Raw genomic sequence first — 20,267 nt, 5'->3', positions numbered from 1 at the left:
ACTATTAGTAGGAGATTTCAATACCCTACTCTCATCAATGCATAGATCATGAAAAGAGGAAATAAACCTAGACACAATGAAACCAGCAGAAGTTATGAACCAAATGGATATAACAAATATTTATAGAATATTTCATCATAAAACAAAAGAATATACCTTCTTCTAAGCACCTCATGGTACCTTCTCCAAAATTGACCATATAATCAGTCACAAAACAGGTCTCAACAGATATAAGAAGATTGAAATAATCCCATGCATCCTACTACCATGGACTAAGGCTTGTCTTCAATAACAACAAAAATGAAAGAAAGCCCACATACACATGGAAGCTTAACAATGCTCTACTCAGTGATAACTTGGTCAAAGAAGAAATAAAAAATGAGATTAAAGACATTTTAGAATAATGAAAATGAAGGCACAAGATACTCAAACTTATGGGACACAATGTAAGCAGTGCTAAGAGAAAAACTCATAGCAATGAGTGTCTCCAAAAAGAAACTGGAGATAGCATATGTTAGCTGCTTGAGAGCACACCTGAAAGCTCTAGAACAAAAAGAAGCAAATACACCCAAGAGGAGTAGAAGGCAGGAAACAATGAAACTCAGGGCTAAAATCAACCAAGTAGAAACAAAAAGAACTATACAAACAACCAACAAAAGCTGGTTCTTTGAGAAAAATCATCAAGAAAGATAAACCCTCAGCCAGACTAACCAGCAGGCACAGAGAGTGTATCCAAATTAACAAAATCAGAAGTGAAAAGGGAAACATAACAACAGAAACCGAGGAAATTAAAAAAATCATCTGGGGGCTGGGGATTTAGCTCAGTGGTAGAGCGCTTACCTAGGAAGCGCAAGGCCCTGGGTCCGAAAAAAAGAACCAAAAAAAATCATCTGATCCTAATACAAAAGCCTATATTCAACAAAACTGGAAAATCTGGATGAAATGGACAATTTTCTAGACAGATACCAGGTACCAAAGTTAAGTCAGGATCAGATAAAACATCTAAACAGTCCCATAACTCCTAAAGAAGTAGAAGCAGTTATTAAAAGTATCCCAAGCAAAAAAAGCCAGGTTTAGTTCAGAATTCTATCAGAGCTCTGTAGAAGATCTAATACCAATACTGCCCAAAATATTCCATAAAATAGAAACAGAAGGAAGCCTACCCAATTCCTTCTATGAAGCCAAAGTTACACTTATTACTAAACCACAGAAAGACCCAAAAAGGAAAGAGGACGTCAGACCCATTTCCCAATGAATATCGATGCAAAAACACTCAATAAAATTTTTGCAAGCCAAATCCAAGTACACATCAGAACGGTCATCCATCATGATCAAGTAGGCTTCATCTCACGGATGCAGGATGGTTCATTATACAGAATTCTAGCAATGTAATCCACTATGTAAACAAACAAATAAAATAAAAACCACATGACCTTATCATTAGATGCTGAGAAAGCATTTGACAAAATTCAACACCTCTTCATGATAAAAGTCTTGGAATGATCAGAAATTCAAGGCCCATACCTAAACATAGTAAAAGCAATATCCAGCAAACCAATAGCCAACATCAAACTAAACTGAGAGAAACTTGAAGCAATCCCACTAAAATCGGGAACTAGACAAGGCTGCCCACTCTTTCCCTACCTATTCAATATAGTACTCGAAGTTCTAGCCAGAGCAATCAGACAAAAGGAGGTCAAAAGGATACAAATTGGAAAGGAAGAAGTCAAAATATCACTATATGCAGATGATATGATAGTATACTTAAATGACCCCAGAAGTTCCACCAGAGAACTAATAAGCCTGATAAAGAACTTCAGCAAAGTGGCTAGGTATAAAATTGACTCAAATCATTAGCCTTCCTCTACTCAAAGGATAAACAGACTGTGAAAGAAATTAGGGAAATGACACTCTTCACAATATTCACAAATAACATAATAACTCAATGTGACTCTAACCAAGCAAATGAAAGATCTGTATGACAAGAACTTCAAGTCTCTGAAGACAGAGATTGAAGATGATCTCAGAAGATGGAAAGACCTCCCATGCCCATAGATTGCCAAGATTAATATAGTAAAAATAGCCATTTTGCCAAAAGCAAACTACAGATTCAATGCAATCCCCATCAAAATTCCAACTCAATTCTTCATAGAGTTATAAAGAGCAATTTTCAAATTCATTTGTAATAACACAAAACCCAGGATAGTGAAAACTATCCTGAACAATAAAAGAACTTCTGGGGGAATCACCATCCCTGACCTCATGCAGTATTACAGAGCAATAATGGTAAAAAGTATATGGTATTTGTACAGAGACAGGCAGGTAGATCAGCAGAATAGAATTGAAGACCCAGAAATGAACCCACACACTACAGTCACTTGATCTTTGACAAAGGAACTAAAACAATCCAATGGTAAAAATATAGCACTTTCACCAAATGGTGTTGGTTCAACTGGAGGTCAGCATGTAGAAGAATGCAAATCGATCCATTCTTCTTGACGGCTACAAAGCTTAAGTCCACATGAATCAAGGACCTTGTACTGGCTAGTTTTGTGTGTCAACTGGACACAAGCTGGAGATATCAGAGAAAAGGAGCCTCAGCTGTGGAAATGCCTCCATGAGACCCAGCTGTAAGGCATTTACAATTAGTGATCAAGGTGGGAGGACCCAGACCATTATGGATGGTGAGATCCCTGGGCTGGTGGTCTTGGGTTCTATAAGAAAGCAAGCTGAGCAAGCCAGGGGAAGCAAGTCAGTATGAAATATCCCTCCATGGCCTCTGCCTCAGCTCCTGCTCCCTGTCCTGCTTGAGTTCCAGTCCTGATTTACTTTGGTGATGAACAGCAACGTGGAAATAAGCCAAATAAACCCTTTCCTTTAAAACTTGCTTCTTGGTCACGATGTTTGTGCAGGAATAAAAACCCTGACTAAGACAGACCTCCACATAAAACCAGATACACTAAACTAATAGAAGAAAAGATCTGGGAGAGTCTCAAACGCATAGGTACTGGGGAAAATCTCCTGAACAAAACACCAATGACTTATGCTCTAAGATCAAGAATCAACAAATGGGTCTTCATAAAAATGCAAAGCTTTCCTGGGTCCTGCTAAGACTGAACCCCCAGTGAACTAGATTGTTGGGGGGAGGGCGGCAATGGGGGGAGGATGGGGAGGAGAACACCCATAACGAAGGGGAGGGGGGAGGGGGATGTTTGCCCGGAAACCGGGAAAGGGAATAACACTCGAAATGTATATAAAAAATAATTTAAAAAAATGCAAAGCTTTTGTAAGGCAAAGGGCAATGTCATTAGGATAAAAAGGCAACCAACAGATCTTTACCAATCCTACGTCTGATAGAGGCCTAATATCCAAAATATACAAAGAACTCAAGCAGTTAGACTCCATAGAGCCAAATAACCCTATTAAAAATGGGGTGTAGAGCTAAACAAAGAATTCTCAGCTGAGGAATATTGAATGGCTGAGAAGTACCTAAAGAAATGTTCAACATCCTTAGTAATCAGGGAAATGCAAGTCAAAAAACTCTGAGATTTCACCTCACACCAGTGAGAATGGCTAAGATCAAAAACTCAGGTGACAACAGATGCTGGCGAGGATGTGGAGAAAGAGGAACACTTCTCCATTATTGCTGGGATTGAAAACTGGTACAATCACTTTGAAAATCAGTCTGGAGATTCCTCAGAAAACTGGATATTGCACTACCTGAGGGCCCAGCTATACCACAACTGGACATATACCCAAATGATATTCCAACATACAACAAAGACACATGCTCATAGCAGCCTTATTTATAATAGCCAGAATCTGGAAAGAACCCAGATGCCTTTCAACAGAGTAATGGATACAGAAAATGTGGTATATCTACACAATGGGGTACTACTCAGCTATCAGAAAAAAATGACATCATGAAATTCATAGGCAAATGAATGGAACTAGAAAATATCATCCTGAGTGAGGTAACCCAATCACAAAAAAACCCACAAATGGTATGCACTCACTAATAAGTGGATAATAGCCTAAAAGCTTGAATTACCCAAGATACAATCCACAGACCACATGAAGCTCAACAAGAAGGACGTCCAAAGAGTGGATGCTTCAGTCCTCCTTAAAAGGGGAAACAAAAATACTTATAGGAAGGGATATGGAGACAATGTTGGAGCAGAGACTGAAGGAATGGCAATTCAGAGCCCGCCCCACCTGGGGATCTAGCATATATGTATATATATACATACATATATATATGTACATATACATATACATATGTATATGTATATATACATACATATATATGTACATATACATATACATATGTATATGTATACATATACATACATATATATGTATATGTATATATATGTGTGTATATATGTATATACAGCCACCAAAACTAGATAACATTGATTAAACCAAGAAGTGCATGCTGACAGGAGCCTGATATAGTCATCTCCTGAGAGGCTCAGCCAGACTGTGACAAATACAGAGGCAAATGCTAGCAACAAACCATTGAGCTGAGAATGGGGTTCCTGTTGGAGGAATTAGAGAAAGTATTGAAGGAGCCGAAGGAGCTTGCAACCCCATAAGAACAATAATACCAACCAACCAGAGCTCTCAAGGACTAATCCATCCCCAAAGGGTACCCATGGACAGACCTATGGCTCCAGCTTCATATGTAGCAGAGGATGGCCTTATTGGGCAGCAATGGGAGGAGAAGTCCTTGATCCTGCCAAGGCTAGACCCACCCCACCCCAATGTATGGGAATGTCAGGGTGGGGAAGTGGGATGGGAGGGTGGTTGGGGAGGGGGAACACCATTATAGAAGGGGGGAGATGGGATAGGAGGCTATGGATGGGAAACTGAGAAGGAGAATCACATTTGAAATGTGAATAAAAAATATTCAATAAAAAAAGAAGAAAGAAAAAATAAAGTTTGGGTTGAGAGATTCTAATGAACTGATCTCATAAGTGAGTTTATTAATAATTACAGCATTTTATATACTACCTGCAAGGAAAAAATGGGACAGAATCAAAGCTATCATACAATGGGACTATGTTACCAGAAGCTAATCAAGCAATGTTTCACAAAGAAAACCCAGGATGTCTCAAGGACATCACAAACTAGCACACAGCAGCCTTAGGATTGATAATCACAGCTCTTCATGTAAGAAAACATTAGGTTTCCAGGAACTGAAACTTTATCTCTTTCAAGGTCCCAACCCCAGCTCCAGACTGGACCTTGCCAAATCTGTCCTCGGGCAACAATTAGTGTTCCCTTATCCTTCCATCAGGGCCTCTGAGAAAGCCTTGAATTGGTCTGGCTTCCAGTGTTTTAACTCTGCACATACTTAAGTAGCTAATGCACAGCTCCCTTCCCCTTCCTTCCCCAAACCTAGTTTGTAAGTCTTTGACTCACAGTTTCCATGGACCATTGTTTCCCTAGGATGCTATATATTAGAAAAGGTTTACACAGTTTCTTCTTATTAATCTGATCAGATCAATTTGATTCTTGAATTCAATCATGTTCCTAAGAGGACAGAAAAATTATCATAATTCCTGGGACATCACAGTTCTATCAGGTTCCTGTACCCAGAGACACAGAAACAATATTCTCTCATGACCTTGGGAAAGCACCATCTCTTCTCTATATTACCAACCCCTGGGCATCTTTTTTTTTTTTTATTAACTTGAGTATTTCTTATTTACATTTCGAATGTTATTCCCTTTCCTGGTTTCCGGGCCAACATCTCCTAGCCCCTCCCCCTCCCCTTCTATATGGGTGTTCCCCTCCACATCCTCCCATTACCGCCCTCCCCCCAACAATCACGTTCACTGGGGGTTCAGTCTTGGCAGGACCAAGGGTCCTCTTCCACTGGTGCTCTTAGTAGGCTATTCATTGCTACCTATGAGGTTGGAGCCCAGGGTCAGTCCATGTATAGTCTTTGGGTAGTGGCTTAGTCCCTGGAAGCTCTGGTTGGTTGGCATTATTGTTCATGTGGGGTCTCGAGCCCCTTCAAGCTCTTCCAGTCCTTTCTCTGATTCCTTCAACTTGGTTCCCGTTCTCAGTTCAGTGGTTTGCTGCTGGCATTCGCCTATGTATTTGCTGTATTCTGGCTGTGTCTCTCAGGAGAGATCTACATTTGGTTCCTGTCGGCCTGCACTTCTTTGCTTCATCTATCTTGTCTAATTGGGTGGCTGTATATGTATGGGCCACATGTGGGGCAGGCTCTGAATGGGTGTTCCTTAACCTCTGGGCATCTTTACTTTAGCACATGTAAATGCACATGTTGTCCTACTGGTCCCAAATAGTAAATTGTGATTCTTAGTTGATTTCAATGAATGGCACACTGTAGAGCTATTCATGAATTGTGAAAGTAATCATCAAATATGGTAAAAATTGAATGAGAAATTAGGAGAATGGAACAAGAATTCTCATTTATATAGAATTAGGTTTGCAATGCTGTCAGAATCTAAGGGTACGTGATTAATGAATGTGACACACTTCTGAATCTATATATATTTAGAAAAGTACACTTTAAAACTCCTACATCAGTTAGAGGGGATCTTTTTAGTGCCTGGAAATATCAGCACAAGTAAAGGATTCTGGTCTTCCTTAGTTAAGAAGGTAGATTAATGACTAGAAATAGACCACTAGCTATAGATATCTTTCTGTTTTCAGATTTGAATTACAGTTAATATTTTACAGCTAATTAGTAATTTTGTTTTTCAAATATCTACAGGTGTATTCTCAGTGGAAAGCTATTAGTGATTGTTGCTAATGAGTAACTTTGGGAACTGACTCTCAAAGGTCAGAAAAGTTTTTTTTCTATTAGTAACCTTTTCTGATCCCAAGAGAGGTAATACAGACTAGACGTGCAGACTCCATCATGTCTACCCTCAGATATGGTCTCAGCAATACATGCAAAGGGCAGGATGCTTTTAGGTCTAAGAACATTGGCTGGAGTGGATGTTTCTAAATTCACCACTTATCAGTGGACGTTACAGAAGTCAGAAGGTAAGTGTGAAGTGTGGTATCTTATGAAGTATGAACTCATATTTCAGACCGGAACATAGAAGGTAGGACATCATTACGTTTGCAAAATTGCATGTAAATAACGTGACCTAAAAGAAAACATCTCTCACAGTAAATTTGTTCTTATGAAGTAATGATACTATATACATATGCATACATGCATATATGATTGCCTATATGATAGACATACACACACCAAGAGAGAGAGAGAGAGAGAGAGAGAGAGAGAGAGAGAGAGAGAGAGAGAGGAGAGAGGAAAACATGTTTGAGGAAAAAAGCCAGAATTGAATAGAGTGAGTCGTTTGCAGAATTTGCAGATATTTGAAGCAATGGAAATAGAAGAGAGGTACAGAGATGAATTTAAAAGAAATTTAAATCAGCTGGAGAAATCAGCTTAGGAGACTGAGAATGAGTCAGAGAGACCACTAGAAATCAGGAGAGTACTGTAGGTACCTTGAAAGTCAGACAAAGGGTCTGAAGTATAAACAAAGGCTTTTCAATTGAGCTGTCTTTTTGAAAAAAAAATCAAATAACTTAATGGACTGAAATTGAAACCTGACATTGGTGAGAGTTATTTTGGGAAATACAAACGTAATTGCTCGCTTTAAGAGAGCCCAAGAAAGCATTGAATTAAAACTATTGGATTAGAAGGTAACTAGGAATTGAGACAGGAGCTTTTGAATAAATATGTCATAAGAAATAGAAAAATGAGTCAATAGCTCTACAAGTCAGGGTATTCGTCACATATCACTATGTAGCCCATCAGAAGCTAAGTCTTTAGATACAACCAGAGATGCTGCAGTAGTTTTCAGATAACCTCAGTACTGAGTCTCAGTTGCTCTGAGATGCAATGTATTCAATATGTTTTATATATAAATATATACAGATTCCCACATCTCCTAAGAAAGAATTTCTGGGGTGGAGTGTGACATTTGTGACTTAACAGCCTCTCCAGGTGAGTGTCAGCTTTGTGAGTCTTTGAGGTTCTCATTCTCATTTAAAAACATATTCCTGAAAAACTCATGTCTCCTCATTCTAAAACATTTATCCATTGGACCACTTCCTATTGTGAGCATAAAAAATTAATGAACATAGAAATGAAAAAAGAAAGGCAGAAAAAGGATATTGTGTCATACCTACATATGTCTTCTGTCTTTCACATACATATAGCTCATCATTTACAGTTAGTGTAACATGACCCAGCTCTGTTTTTAAAAGTTTGATTCTGAGCCTTAGATGGTCTTTACTGTATAGTATGGAAAGGCAACCAGAAACATGTAAAATTATAACATCTCATGTGCAGGAATTTACTTCCCCACATAGTTTGTGGGAAGAATGTAAGTTCCTAATGTACCACAGAGACTGGATTGTTGTTCTCTCTCTCTCTCTCTCTCTCTCTCTCTCTCTCTCTCTCTCTCTCTCTCTCTCTCTCTCTCTCTCATATTCTCCTTCAGTCCCCATTATAGTTTGGAAGGCTTTATCTACATTTACACTGTTCAAGCACATACATGTGTACATTAAAAGCTAGAATTCCAATTTGAGTAAGAATATGAGGTTTCTACTTTTCTGAGCTTGTATCACTTCATTTAATACATTTTTTTTCTGACGACCATTCACTTCCTTGAAAATTTTATTTCACTATTCTTTATTAGTGATTAAAATCTTATTATGAACGTGTACCATATGTGCTACTATTGACAATAGATTCTTCTCTCATACAATATATCCTGACCTCAGCTTCTCCTCTCTTTAGCTTTCCTATTCCCACACACACACTGCACCCCTCTTCTAACAGATCCATTCTTTCTCAGTTTCCTGTCAGAAAGGAGCAGGCTTCCAAGTTGTAACCACACCCAATACAAGGCCAGGCAAACCCTCATATTGAGGTTGAACAAGGCAATACAATAGGAAGAAAAGAGTCCCAAGAGCAGGCAAAAGCATCAGAGACACATCAGCTCCCAATCTCAGCTAACAGCCATAACATATGCACTGATAACATGCTGTAAACCCGTGCAGGACCTGTGCTTCCTGCTTCAGGAAACCTGTGAGTCCATCTGAACCCTGCCTTAATGATTCAGTGAACCATGTTCTCCTGGTGTCCTCTACCCCCCACTCCAAAAATCATTCCTCCCCCTCTTCCATTGTCTACTTTTCTTCGGCATGATTAGAGCTTTTTGTTCTAGAACTTTCAGGTAGGCTGTCAAGTTGCCAGTATGGGATTGCTCCAATTATTTTATTCAGGCACTTAATGATGTGAACTTCCCTCTTGGCACCATTTTCATTGTGTCTCATGGGTTTGGGTATGCTGTGAATTCATTTTCATTGAATTCTAGAAAATCTTTAATTTCTTTCTTTCTTTCCTTCCTTCTTTCTTTCTTTCTTTCTTTCTTTCTTTCTTTCTTTCTTTCTTTCTGTCATGACCCATTTTCATTCAATAGAGAGTTGATCAGGTTCCAATACTTTGTAGAGTCTCGGATTTTGGTTGTTGTTAATATCCAGCTTTAGTTCTTTGTAGTCTCATCAGATGCATGGTGTTATTTCAATTTTCATGTATATAGTGAAACTTGCTTTATGTTCTCCTTTTAAGGTATTCAACAAAAGCTTAATGATGGAGAAGAAGAAAAATTACAATGTAGTTTTGTAGTACTGGTAAAATTTGATTAAAGATGAAGAATTATCAGGCAAGAAGAACAATGGGGATAATGTTAACAAGAGCACATGATGTCAGGAGAAAGAATTAGAAAACTTTGAGTGACCAGCAGAAAGACAAGACTGCCTAGTTAGGTAGGGGTGGAATAGGTGGGCAGAGGCATACCTAGGAGTTCCTGGTAACCAGGCACAGGACAGTATATGTAATTAAGAGGAAAGAAGAGAGACTAGTGGTATTTGAGCAATAGAGTCAAGGCAAAAGTGAAATGTTTTCAGTGAATTACAGAATGAGAATACAATGAGTGTAGCCACTTATTCTCTTGATGCAATAAACTTTGGTTGAATTGATGAGAAAATGTCCAGTTAAGGTAAGACAAGGTGATCAATGGGCTGAAATGTAAAAGAATTTGTGGAGAACAGTGCTACTATAACACTGTTTATATATGTGAGAGTTAAAGACATGGATGCACCATCATGTGTTAAAGTCACAGCAGCAGGACTGGGAGAAATGTGGTTCTTTCCTGAAATGCTAAATGAACCAGAGAAGGTGACACAGCCATGCCCACTCCTGCCTCCAATCACTACTAAGCAATGACCCTTTTCATAACCAGTGTTTCTGTTTTTTTTTTAATGCCAAGAACTAGGCATACTTTGAAGAGGAGAATTAGATTCTGCTTTGCTCTATCATAGTATATCTCAGTTCCTTGTGAGGGAGGCAAATACTAACTTAAACAAAATATACATGGTAACATCCTCCATATCACAAGTGTGGTAATCTAGGAAGTTGCAGGGTTCATCTGCCAATGAAAGAAGCCTAAGATTTCCTAGGAGAGAAACTGAGATGGCAAAGGTAAACACTATCGTTTGAAACAATGTATTATTTGTCAGCGTCATAACACAGCTCAATGAGGTTCTAAGATTAGGGAAACTGAGTCTGACTGTGGTGGAACTTTTGGTTCTTTTTGGACTAGGTACATACACAATGATTAGACACTAGGGGCTTAAGAAGGGTTACCAGAAGTCACACACAGAAACCTTCCCCATCTAGCTAGATGTGTTGCTCTCTGCTCAGACTCCATCACAGGGGTTCTTTAATCTTTTACTTGAACTTTGATACAAAATATATTGTTTTTACTTTACTTAGTTGGTAATACTACACAAGCAACAGAAAGTGACAGAAACAGAAAATTGGTACTGAGAAATTTGGACTTTGCTAATAACTCATTGAATGTGGGCAGTGAGCATGATGGAGTCGATGAGGCATTCCCAGATCAAAGTATTTAGGGCCATAGAAGGCACACAAAGCATATACACTACATAAAAAATACGGTATCCCAGTAACTTCTTGTGAGCCCATGAGTAATATGATTATTTTTTAAGGAACTCTCTGGGCATCACTGTGAACAACACATTAACTGAGGCTCAATAGTGATCACAGAAAAATCACCCAGGAAAACAGCAGTAGTCTGCTTAGTCTCCTAGAGGTGCAATGAGGGTGGTACACAGGAGGGACAGAAGAATTTATTGAAATCCCACTTTCAGCACAGCACTGAGTTAAGTACATAATATGCAGCCTCTGTCTTCAAATGAATCAGAGTGAAAACAGTCACAGCAAACTTTTTATTCTGTCATGTAACATGATTGTTAAATATCATACCTTTCACCCAGAGAATTCCTGGAAAACATTCAAGAAACTGACTTCATGTTTCCCTAGGGTACCATTTTTACTGAACTCCAAGTTTTTCCCTCCCTTTGCTATTCTAGTTCCTGTTGGTCAGTTTATGCCTCAGGGAGACCCATTGCCAAGGGACCAGGTCTGGGTTGATGCCAATTCTTGCCTGCAGCTACTGAATTTTCTTCACACCAATTTCATCTTGAAGCAAAAGACCAAGGATGAACTGCAGTCAGGCTCCTGGCTTTATCCTCTTGGGTCTATCCAGGGACTCAGAGAAAGGGCATCTCCTCTTTAGCATCTTTCTTGCTCTCTATTTGCTGGGAATTTTAGGGAACTTGCTCCTTCTGTTAGCTATTTGTGCTGATGTCCACCTCCACACCCCCATGTATTTCTTCCTCAGTCAGCTCTCACTCATGGATCTTTGCTTCATCACCACCACAGCCCCCAAAATGCTACAGACTCTGTGGACTGGAGATGGATCAATCTCATTCTCTGGATGCCTGATTCAGTTTTACTTCTTTGCTGTTTTTGCGGACATGGATAACCTGCTTCTGGCAGTCATGGCTATTGACCGCTATGCTGCTATCTGCCACCCACTGCTCTACCCACTTCTCATGACTCCTCATAGATGTGGGGTTCTGGTCAGTGGGTCATGGGGAGTAACTAATTGTTTGTCTCTGACCCATACTTTGTTGCTCTCTCAGTTATATTTTCACACCAATCAAGAGATTCCTCATTTTTTCTGTGATTTTGGGCCTCTCTTATTGCTTTCCTGCTCAGATACTCACCTCAATGAAATCCTGATGATAGTTTTGGTTGGAATTTTAGGAATTGGTTCATTTCTCTGCATTGTAAGTTCTTATAGTTGTATTTTTTATGCTGTGGCTAGGGTTCCATCAGCACAGGGGAAAAGGAAAGCACTGTCCACATGCAGTTCCCACCTCTCTGTAGTCCTCCTTTTCTACAGCACAGTCTTTGCTGCCTACCTGAAGCCCCCATCTAGTTCACATTCCTCTGGGGAGGTGGTAGCTGCTGTCATGTATACCTTGGTAACTCCCACTCTGAACCCCTTCATTTATAGTCTGAGAAATAGGGATGTTAAGAGTTCATTGAGAAGGATCCTGAACATGGAGAAGTCTCAGAACTAAGGATCAACTATCAGGAAGGATAACACCCTTGCATCATGCAAAATGAGTCAGTTAACACTGTGGCCCATGGGACAATTACATGATTGCTATGACTAATCTTCAGTATTAACTGGACTGAATTTGGAATCACCCTCAGTGCACACCTATGGGTAATTTGGAATCACCTTGAACACACATCTGGGAGTTTCTGCGAAGAGGTATCTGGAGAGATTTCACTAAGGAGGAAAGATCCACTTTGAATGTGGGAGGCACCATCCATTCCATTGAATAATATTGGAAGCATAAAGGATAAAATGAAAAACCAGGCTTAGTGTCATCATTCATCTGTTTCTTCTTGTTGTAGATATGTAGATATGCAGTGTAACCTAGGACCCCATATCCTTCTATGCTTTTCTCGTCCTGATGTATTGAATTCTTCAAAGCATGAATAAAATGAATATTTCATTCCTAAATTGCTTGGCAGCTGTTTTGCCACAAGTAACAAATAAAATGATCTCTAGAAAAAAAATACTATGTTGGGTTTGTTATCTTTTAATTTGTCTTCTTATATTCATATTCCTGATGCATGAATATTCATTGCAGTCACTACAATCGTGTGATAATTATTGAAATTCCTACCAGTGGCTTAGTAACAACAGCCCCCCCGATATCCTCAGAGGCTTTACTGCATCTCCTTCTGGAGATCTAGTGAAGTTGAGTATTTCAGTCTTTCTCTAATATCCTTCTTCCAGTTGAACCTGGATGCCACTGACAAATCATGGTAAAGGGAGATTTAGAGTTCATAGAAGTTAAATCACAAGTAAGAGATCAGGAATCTGTGAGTCTAACAATAATCCAGGCCAATAGGAGTGTGTGTGTGTGTGTGTGTGTGTGTGTGTGTGTGTGTGTGTGTGTGTGTAGAGTTACTTATGACACATAATTTTTTGGGAAAGCAAATTGCAAATTTGACCATCAAGTTTGCATGCTGAAACCAAACACACACAATAGGAAGAACACTTCTAATGTCATACTACAATAATAATGACGAACATTGTTCTAAATTTGTCATTGTATTGATGTTTCATTTACATAATTTTGTTTTCATTAATCATTAGCATCAGCGCTATCTATTTACAGCAACACGCTACAGAATGACAATTCAATACATGTCTTTACAGTGTGATGATCATCACAGAGCACTATTTATGTTGTATGCAGGAAACAACACACAGTAGTCTACATAATCTTCTAAACTAACATCCAGAATTTTTTTTTACTATTATCTTCCCCCTGAGCATAGTTCTTAAGACCTAAAGGGGACTTTGAGAAAAAGCATAGTTACTCTTCTCTACCCCATTGTGGGTGACTTTTCAATCAAGACACTGTCAGTCCAATAGAAAATCTTCACTGCCCTCCTTCTTTAGTCACATTTTGGTTGGTTTGCAGTAGAGAAGCCTTCTTAGTGCCTGCTGCACCTCTTTGTTCTTCAAGGTATAAATGCTAGTGTTAAAGATGGGGGTGACTACCGCATAAAGTAGAGCAATGACCTTCGAGAGAAGCTGGGAATGGACCACAGAAGGCACAGTGAACAAGACCATCGGTGTTCCATAGAATGTGGACACCACAGCCAGAGGAAAGGAGCATGTGGAGAAGGCTTTTGTCCTTCTAGTTCCATAGGGATCTCTCAGCACAGTCACCACATCTGAGCATAAAACATAAGAACCAACCAAAAATGGACAGTCATGAAGATAACAGAGAGAACAAATGTAGTCACCTGGGCCACTTTGGAATCTGAACAAGCCAGGACCACAGTAAGAGTGATCAATTATATTAGAGCCACAGAACCTCAGCTGGGTCTTCAGAACAACAACTAACCCATCTACCATAAAGCCAGACAGCCAGACTGTGAGCATCAACCCCAGGCACCATTGAAGCCTTATGAGGAGTGGGCATGATAAGGAGTGACAGATTGCTAGGCAGCCAGCAGGAAATACTCATCTCTATCTAGAGAGCTCAAGGTGATGACATGGAGCTAGCAGCCAGCCACTGTAGCTGGACTTTTGGCTACTTTTATGGGTTCCTTTTTCTCCTACTTTTCTGCACCCTTATGCCTTCCAAGCCTGTAACCCCAGATAAGAGAAAGAAAGAGGGGAGAAGGGGGTATTCATGTTGTTAGACTACTTCCTGATGATTAGGGGTATTGAGGTTCTTGGAGCAAAGTTGATCTTCACTGTGAGGATATCTAATTTCTTCTTGTCTCTCTGTGCCGGACCACTTGATGAATTGCAACAAACTACTATAGCAACCAGCAACCAGCAGCAGTAGCAGTAGCCACAGCCATTCACAGGACTCTCCCACTTATATACCCTCTCAAGAGTCCCTCGAATTCCAAATATCATATACTTGCAGAATCTACAGCTGTCATAATTGTGCCCCTGCCAGAGCACAAGGCAAATCATAGTCAGCTGCTGTAGACAATCTAAAGCAGCCCCATACCCACCGTCTAGAATTAAAATAAAATCATTTTAACTATAACACTTCTGTGTTTTTGAAAATCACCAAAGTTCTCATTACAGGTCACAGGAATGGTGTTTGCCAACAGGAAACCCTCCAGCATTCTGGTCACCACGGTGGACATGAGTCTGAAAGGCCTGGCTCACCAGAAAGAAATATACGCATATGAGAAGCCTCTGAGAACTGTCTACTGCCACTACAATGAGAATACTCCTTGAGATAATGGAGGTATAGATCATGGTGAACAGATGACTAGGAGGGACTTCAGAGAAGCCAAGGGGCACAGACTCAGTGAATTAGGTTTCCTATGGAGACATTTCTATGGAGTTATTCAACTTTCTGCTTTATAGTACCTAGACAAATTTTACTGTATCTCTGATTTTCATTGCAATCCTACAGCTGATATTGCTACAAGATGATGTAAAGAGAGTGAACAAACTAATGTTGGCTTAAATTATCTTGCATCCATCCATTTCTTCATTCTTTTATTAATATTTTTTCTTTTTTTTTCTTTTTTGCCTACCTCTATACCATGTTCAGGCCTAGTGCTTATGTAGACTAGAAAAGGGCTTCCTTCCCCTCCTGAAACTGAAATTACAGATGGCTGTGAGCCGCTGCCTGGGTGCTGACAATCAAAACTGGCTCCTCTAGAAGAACAGTCAGTGTTCTTAACTGCTGAGCCATCTCTCCAGACCCATTTCCTTAAAAAAATAAATTACTGCTTCTTCAGCTCTTATCCATTCTCAAAATTTTCCTTATATAAACTTTTTGTTTAACTAAGTTCATGGTTCTGGTACTTCAAAACCTTTTAATACAATTCTATCCAGAACTTGTATAATGTAATTCTAACTCCACAATCTGTATAGTCAACCATATTTCCCTTCCTGGGTGACTTACAACATTCTTCAAGTGCCTGCTAGATATATCCTTCAACTACAAACTGTCACTTTCCAAAACTACTGCCAGCTACTACAAGTGAACTGAAAAATTTTGGGATCTCATAATCACTGTCTCCTAGTCATCTTTGCATCAACAGCCTCTGTACTCTGTGTTACAGTCACTCAAGTTTCATCAATTCCCTTGACAATGTATTTTTTCTTTTTTGTTTTTAAATATGGTTGTAATTGAAATAGAATGACATCACTCTCCTTCATCCCCTTCCTTCATTCCAATGGTTCTCATCCAGAGAGTTGGTGACCCCTTGAAGTTGCATGTTAGATATCCTGCATGTCATATGTTTACATTATGATTCATAGCAATAGCAAAATCAGAGTTATGAAGTAGCAACAAATCTATTTTATGGTTGGCAGTCAAAAACCCACATGAGGAACTATATTACAGAGTCCCAGCTTTAGGAAGGATGAGAACCACTGCTTCAGCCCTTTCCAATTTACCCTCCCTTAAATTCCTTCCAGGTCCCTTCTTGACTCTCAACTTAATAACCATTTTTCTCTGATTATGATTGTTAAATACATATGTATGCATATATATGAATGTAAGTATATAAATTAACATATATAATATCTTCCAAGTGCATTTTTGTTTTTTATTGTTTATATGGTTTCTGGATTGACCAACCTGCATTGGAAAACCAATGAGTGGATTTATTCCTGGAGGACTCTAATTCTTCTTCCTCCAACAGTTATCAGCTGTCCATAGTTCTTTGTCTAGTGGTGAGAACCCACACTTATTTCCCCTTGTATGTTGATATTGCCACTGTTCCTGTCTTATTTATGGAGACATTTCTAGGGGTCACATTTTCACAATGTACTACCCGGTTTTCCACCTCCTTCTGAGATGCTCCCTGAACCTTAGAGGCAGGAGCTGTAATGTAAATATATCCACTGGATCTGGGATTCCTGTGGTCAGTTGATTTCTATTCTATATTCAGATGTGATTTTCTGTAATGGTCTCTAGTGGTTAAAATATATTTGGGCCAAAGAGTGGGACTATGAGGAAGTGTGGCCTTGCTGGAGGAACTGTGTCAATGTGGGGTGGGCTTTGAGACCCTTCTTCTAGTTAAGTGTGAGACAACTATCTGCATTCAGATCAAGGTGTAGAACTCCTAGTCCTCCAGCATTATGCCTGTCTGTACACTGCCATGCTTCCTGCCATGATGAAAATGGACTAAACTTCTGACCCTGTATGCCAGCCCCAGTTAAATACTGCTCTTTATGTAAGTTGCCTTGGTCATGGTGTCTCTTCACAGCATTAGAAACCATAACTAAGTCTCCATTTGCTGTAAAAAGAGGCTTTTTTTTTTATGAAGAGTAGTGGCCACACTTATCTACAGGTATAAGGATGAGATTTTGAATGTAGTAAGGAGTTATGTTGATTTACTACAGTGGCCACAGTACATTCTTACTAAGGTCTATGACCTCACTAGCTCTGGTTAGCTGGCTAGGTTTCCAGTACAAGGTTTGACATTCCTCCTGATGAGTAGATTATAAGTCCAATTAAACAACATTTGGTTGCCACCAATATGTGAGTACCACACTTATGGCACCTTAGTCTTTCTGTTAGGCACTGTTGTGCAACAGTAAAAAGAACTGGAGGCTGGAGCTGGGGCAGGAGCAGAACAGAAAGGCCATCTGAGAACTACATGCTTGATAGGAGGTGGCCTGGGAGAAAGGCCAAGTTGGGACGATTAGCTTAAGAGATTGCCCCAGAAAATATGCTAAAACTGTATATTATACAGATGTCTCCATGTCTTAATTTTTAAACCCCAAGCATGACCCCCTCTCCTTAAAAACACCGTCAGTACAGGAATATGGAGGCTGTCTGTCTCAGCTGATGTTCGGTATGTGCTAGAATCCTGAAGAAGTAGGCTCTAGTGCCAGTGGAGGAATGGACATTTGAGCATTTCAAAACCTGCCCTGAGTAACACACTTCCTCCAACAAGGGCTTCCTCCTCCTCCTTCCTCTCCTCCTCCTCCTCTTCCTTCTCCCTCCCCTCCTCCTCCTCTTCCTCCTTCCTCTCCTCCTCCTCCTCTTTCTCCTTCCTCTCCTTCTCCTCCTCCTTTTCCTCCTCCTCCCTACCTTCTATTCAAGACAGGATTTCTCTGTGTGGCCCTGGCTATCTTGGAACTTGCTCTCCACACAAGGGTGGCCTTCATTTGGGACATATACCTGCCTCTACCTCCTGAGTGCTGGGATTAAAGAGATGTAGTGCCACAACCTGGACAAGGCCTACTCTCTGAATCCTTCTCAAATAGTTCTGATACACTGGGGGTTGGGGACAAAACCAAGATAGTATGGGACAAGCGGTTCCCTCCCTTCTCTTTTGACCAGGAGCCCATGCTTGCCCTCATAGAACACTGAATAAAGCCAGCTCCAAGTTCTGGATTCCAAAGTACACAACTGGACTTAAGACCACATGTATGCACAAGGTGTTACCTGTCTTGGCCAGTGTCATGGTGAATCATTGGAGTTACGCACACAGCTGTGACTATTCCATCTGCCCTGTGTTCAATGTCCTTTGCCAGTTCTGTGATTTCCTCTAGGCATTGAGACTTTCACCTTGCAATGATTATGCCAGTGAGCTTGGATCACTGGCTTCCTATTCTGCTTGGTATTTTTCTGCTTCATCTCTATTTGTTTTGCCTATGGGCATACATTTTCTATTGTGCTAAGAATGCCAATTGTGGCGGGCAGAATCAGGGACATTTCTACTTGTCTAAGGTACATATCTGTAGTCATGTTTTTAATTCCTATTGGTGTCTTTGAGTTTCTAAATCCACATTCAGAATCTCCAATTTCATTAGACTTTATTCTTAGTTTTTCATATATTTCTTCCCTCAGCCCTCAATTCAGAAATGAGAAATGAGGCCATAGACACAGTCCTAAGGAAGATTTTTTTCTTTTAAATTATTATTATTTTATTATTTTATTTATTTACATTCTAGTTGCCCCCTCCCAACCTCCCCCACATGCTCCAGTCCTCCTTCCCAGTTTCCCATCCCATTCCTCATTCCCCTGGCTTGATAGGGTCTTCCTCCCACAAGACCTCCCCCTTCCCTGGGTCCTCAAGTCTCTGGAGGATTAAGTAAAACTCCCACTGAGGCCTGACCAGGGAGATCTCTGCTATATTTGTGCCAGGGGCCTCTGACCAGCCACTGATGGCTCAGTCTCTGGGAGCTCCCTGGGGTCTGGGTTAGTTGAGAATGTTGGTCTTCCCATGGGGTCATTTTCCCCTTCTGCTTCTTCAATCCTTTCCCTAATTCAATCATAGTGGTCCTCAACTTCAGTCCCATGGTTGGGTCTAAGTATCTGCTTTTGAGTCAGTCAGCTGTTGGTACGGCTTCTCAGAGGACAGCCATGCCAGGCTCCTGTCTGTAAGCATATCATAGCTTCAGTAACAGTGTCAGATCTAGGTGCCCCCAGGCCTGCCGTGAGATGGATTCCAAGTTGGAAAAATCACTGGGCAGCCTTTTCCTAAGTCTCTATGGTTCTTTTAGACAGAAACAATTTTGTTCAGAAATTTTGACTGTGGGTTAGTAAACCTGTCCCTCAGTTTGAGGCTCTATCTATCTACTGACGGTCGGCTCTTAGTTCCCTCTCCCTAGTGTTGGTCATTTTGGCTAAGGTCACCCCTTAGGGTCTCTCACCTCTCAGGTCTCTGTGTCTAGAGAGTCCTCCACCTCCCACTCCCCGAGGCTGCTTATTTCCATTCATTCTCTTGGCCCTCTTGTCTTCTCTGATATCCCTGTACCATCACCGATCCTGTTCCCCTATCCTCTTCCTCTCCCCTCTGCCACCCAGGTTTCTCCCTCTCTCTGTCTCCCAGGATTATTTTATCCCTTCTTTTAAGTGGGACTGAAGCATCCTTATTTGGGCCTTTGGTTTTTCTCAAAGAAAAACTTAATTCTTTTTATATCCATTATTTCCTCTTTGGGAGCCACATCGACATGTATTCAGAAAAACAACAGAATCAATTAAAGCTAGAACAGAGCTAGTCAGATAGCTCAATGGGTAATTGCAAACCAGCCTGTCCTGCTGAGTTAAATTCCTTCAACCCACATAGTTGGAGAAGAGAGTAAGCTCTTAAAACTTGTCCCCTGACCTACACATTTTGTAGCTTAAGTACACACAAACACATACATATATACATGCACAATAAATAACTAATTTTAATTAAATATAAACAAATGAACAAAATCTTTGTTGTGAGTAGACTCTTAAATGAGGAAAAGAAGGACATTAGAGTTATGTTTGTATACTCTTCTAAATACAGTAGCTTAAAATCTCACAAGCTAGAT

General features: G+C 40.1%; 1 protein-coding gene and 1 pseudogene across 1 annotated transcript; one reads left to right on the top strand and one right to left on the bottom strand.

The window, feature by feature from the left end:
- The first annotated feature begins 11,586 nt into the window (after positions 1-11,586).
- Positions 11,587-12,516, top strand: Or1o2b (olfactory receptor family 1 subfamily O member 2B). The gene has a single exon (NM_001000510.1). The coding sequence runs from the start codon at positions 11,587-11,589 to the stop codon at positions 12,514-12,516; it is 930 nt and encodes a 309-aa protein (NP_001000510.1).
- On the bottom strand, positions 13,920-14,545 carry Or11a10-ps1 (olfactory receptor family 11 subfamily A member 10, pseudogene 1; annotated as a pseudogene).

This window comes from Rattus norvegicus, chromosome 20, assembly GCF_036323735.1.
Source record: "Rattus norvegicus strain BN/NHsdMcwi chromosome 20, GRCr8, whole genome shotgun sequence".
Lineage (NCBI taxonomy): Eukaryota > Metazoa > Chordata > Mammalia > Rodentia > Muridae > Rattus > Rattus norvegicus.
This window is presented reverse-complemented; position numbering and strand designations above follow the sequence as displayed.

Coding starts and splice junctions, on each gene's coding strand:
- Or1o2b (NM_001000510.1), top strand. CDS start 11,587: ATGAACTGCAGTCAGGCTCCTGGCTTTATCCTCTTGGGTCTATCCAGG.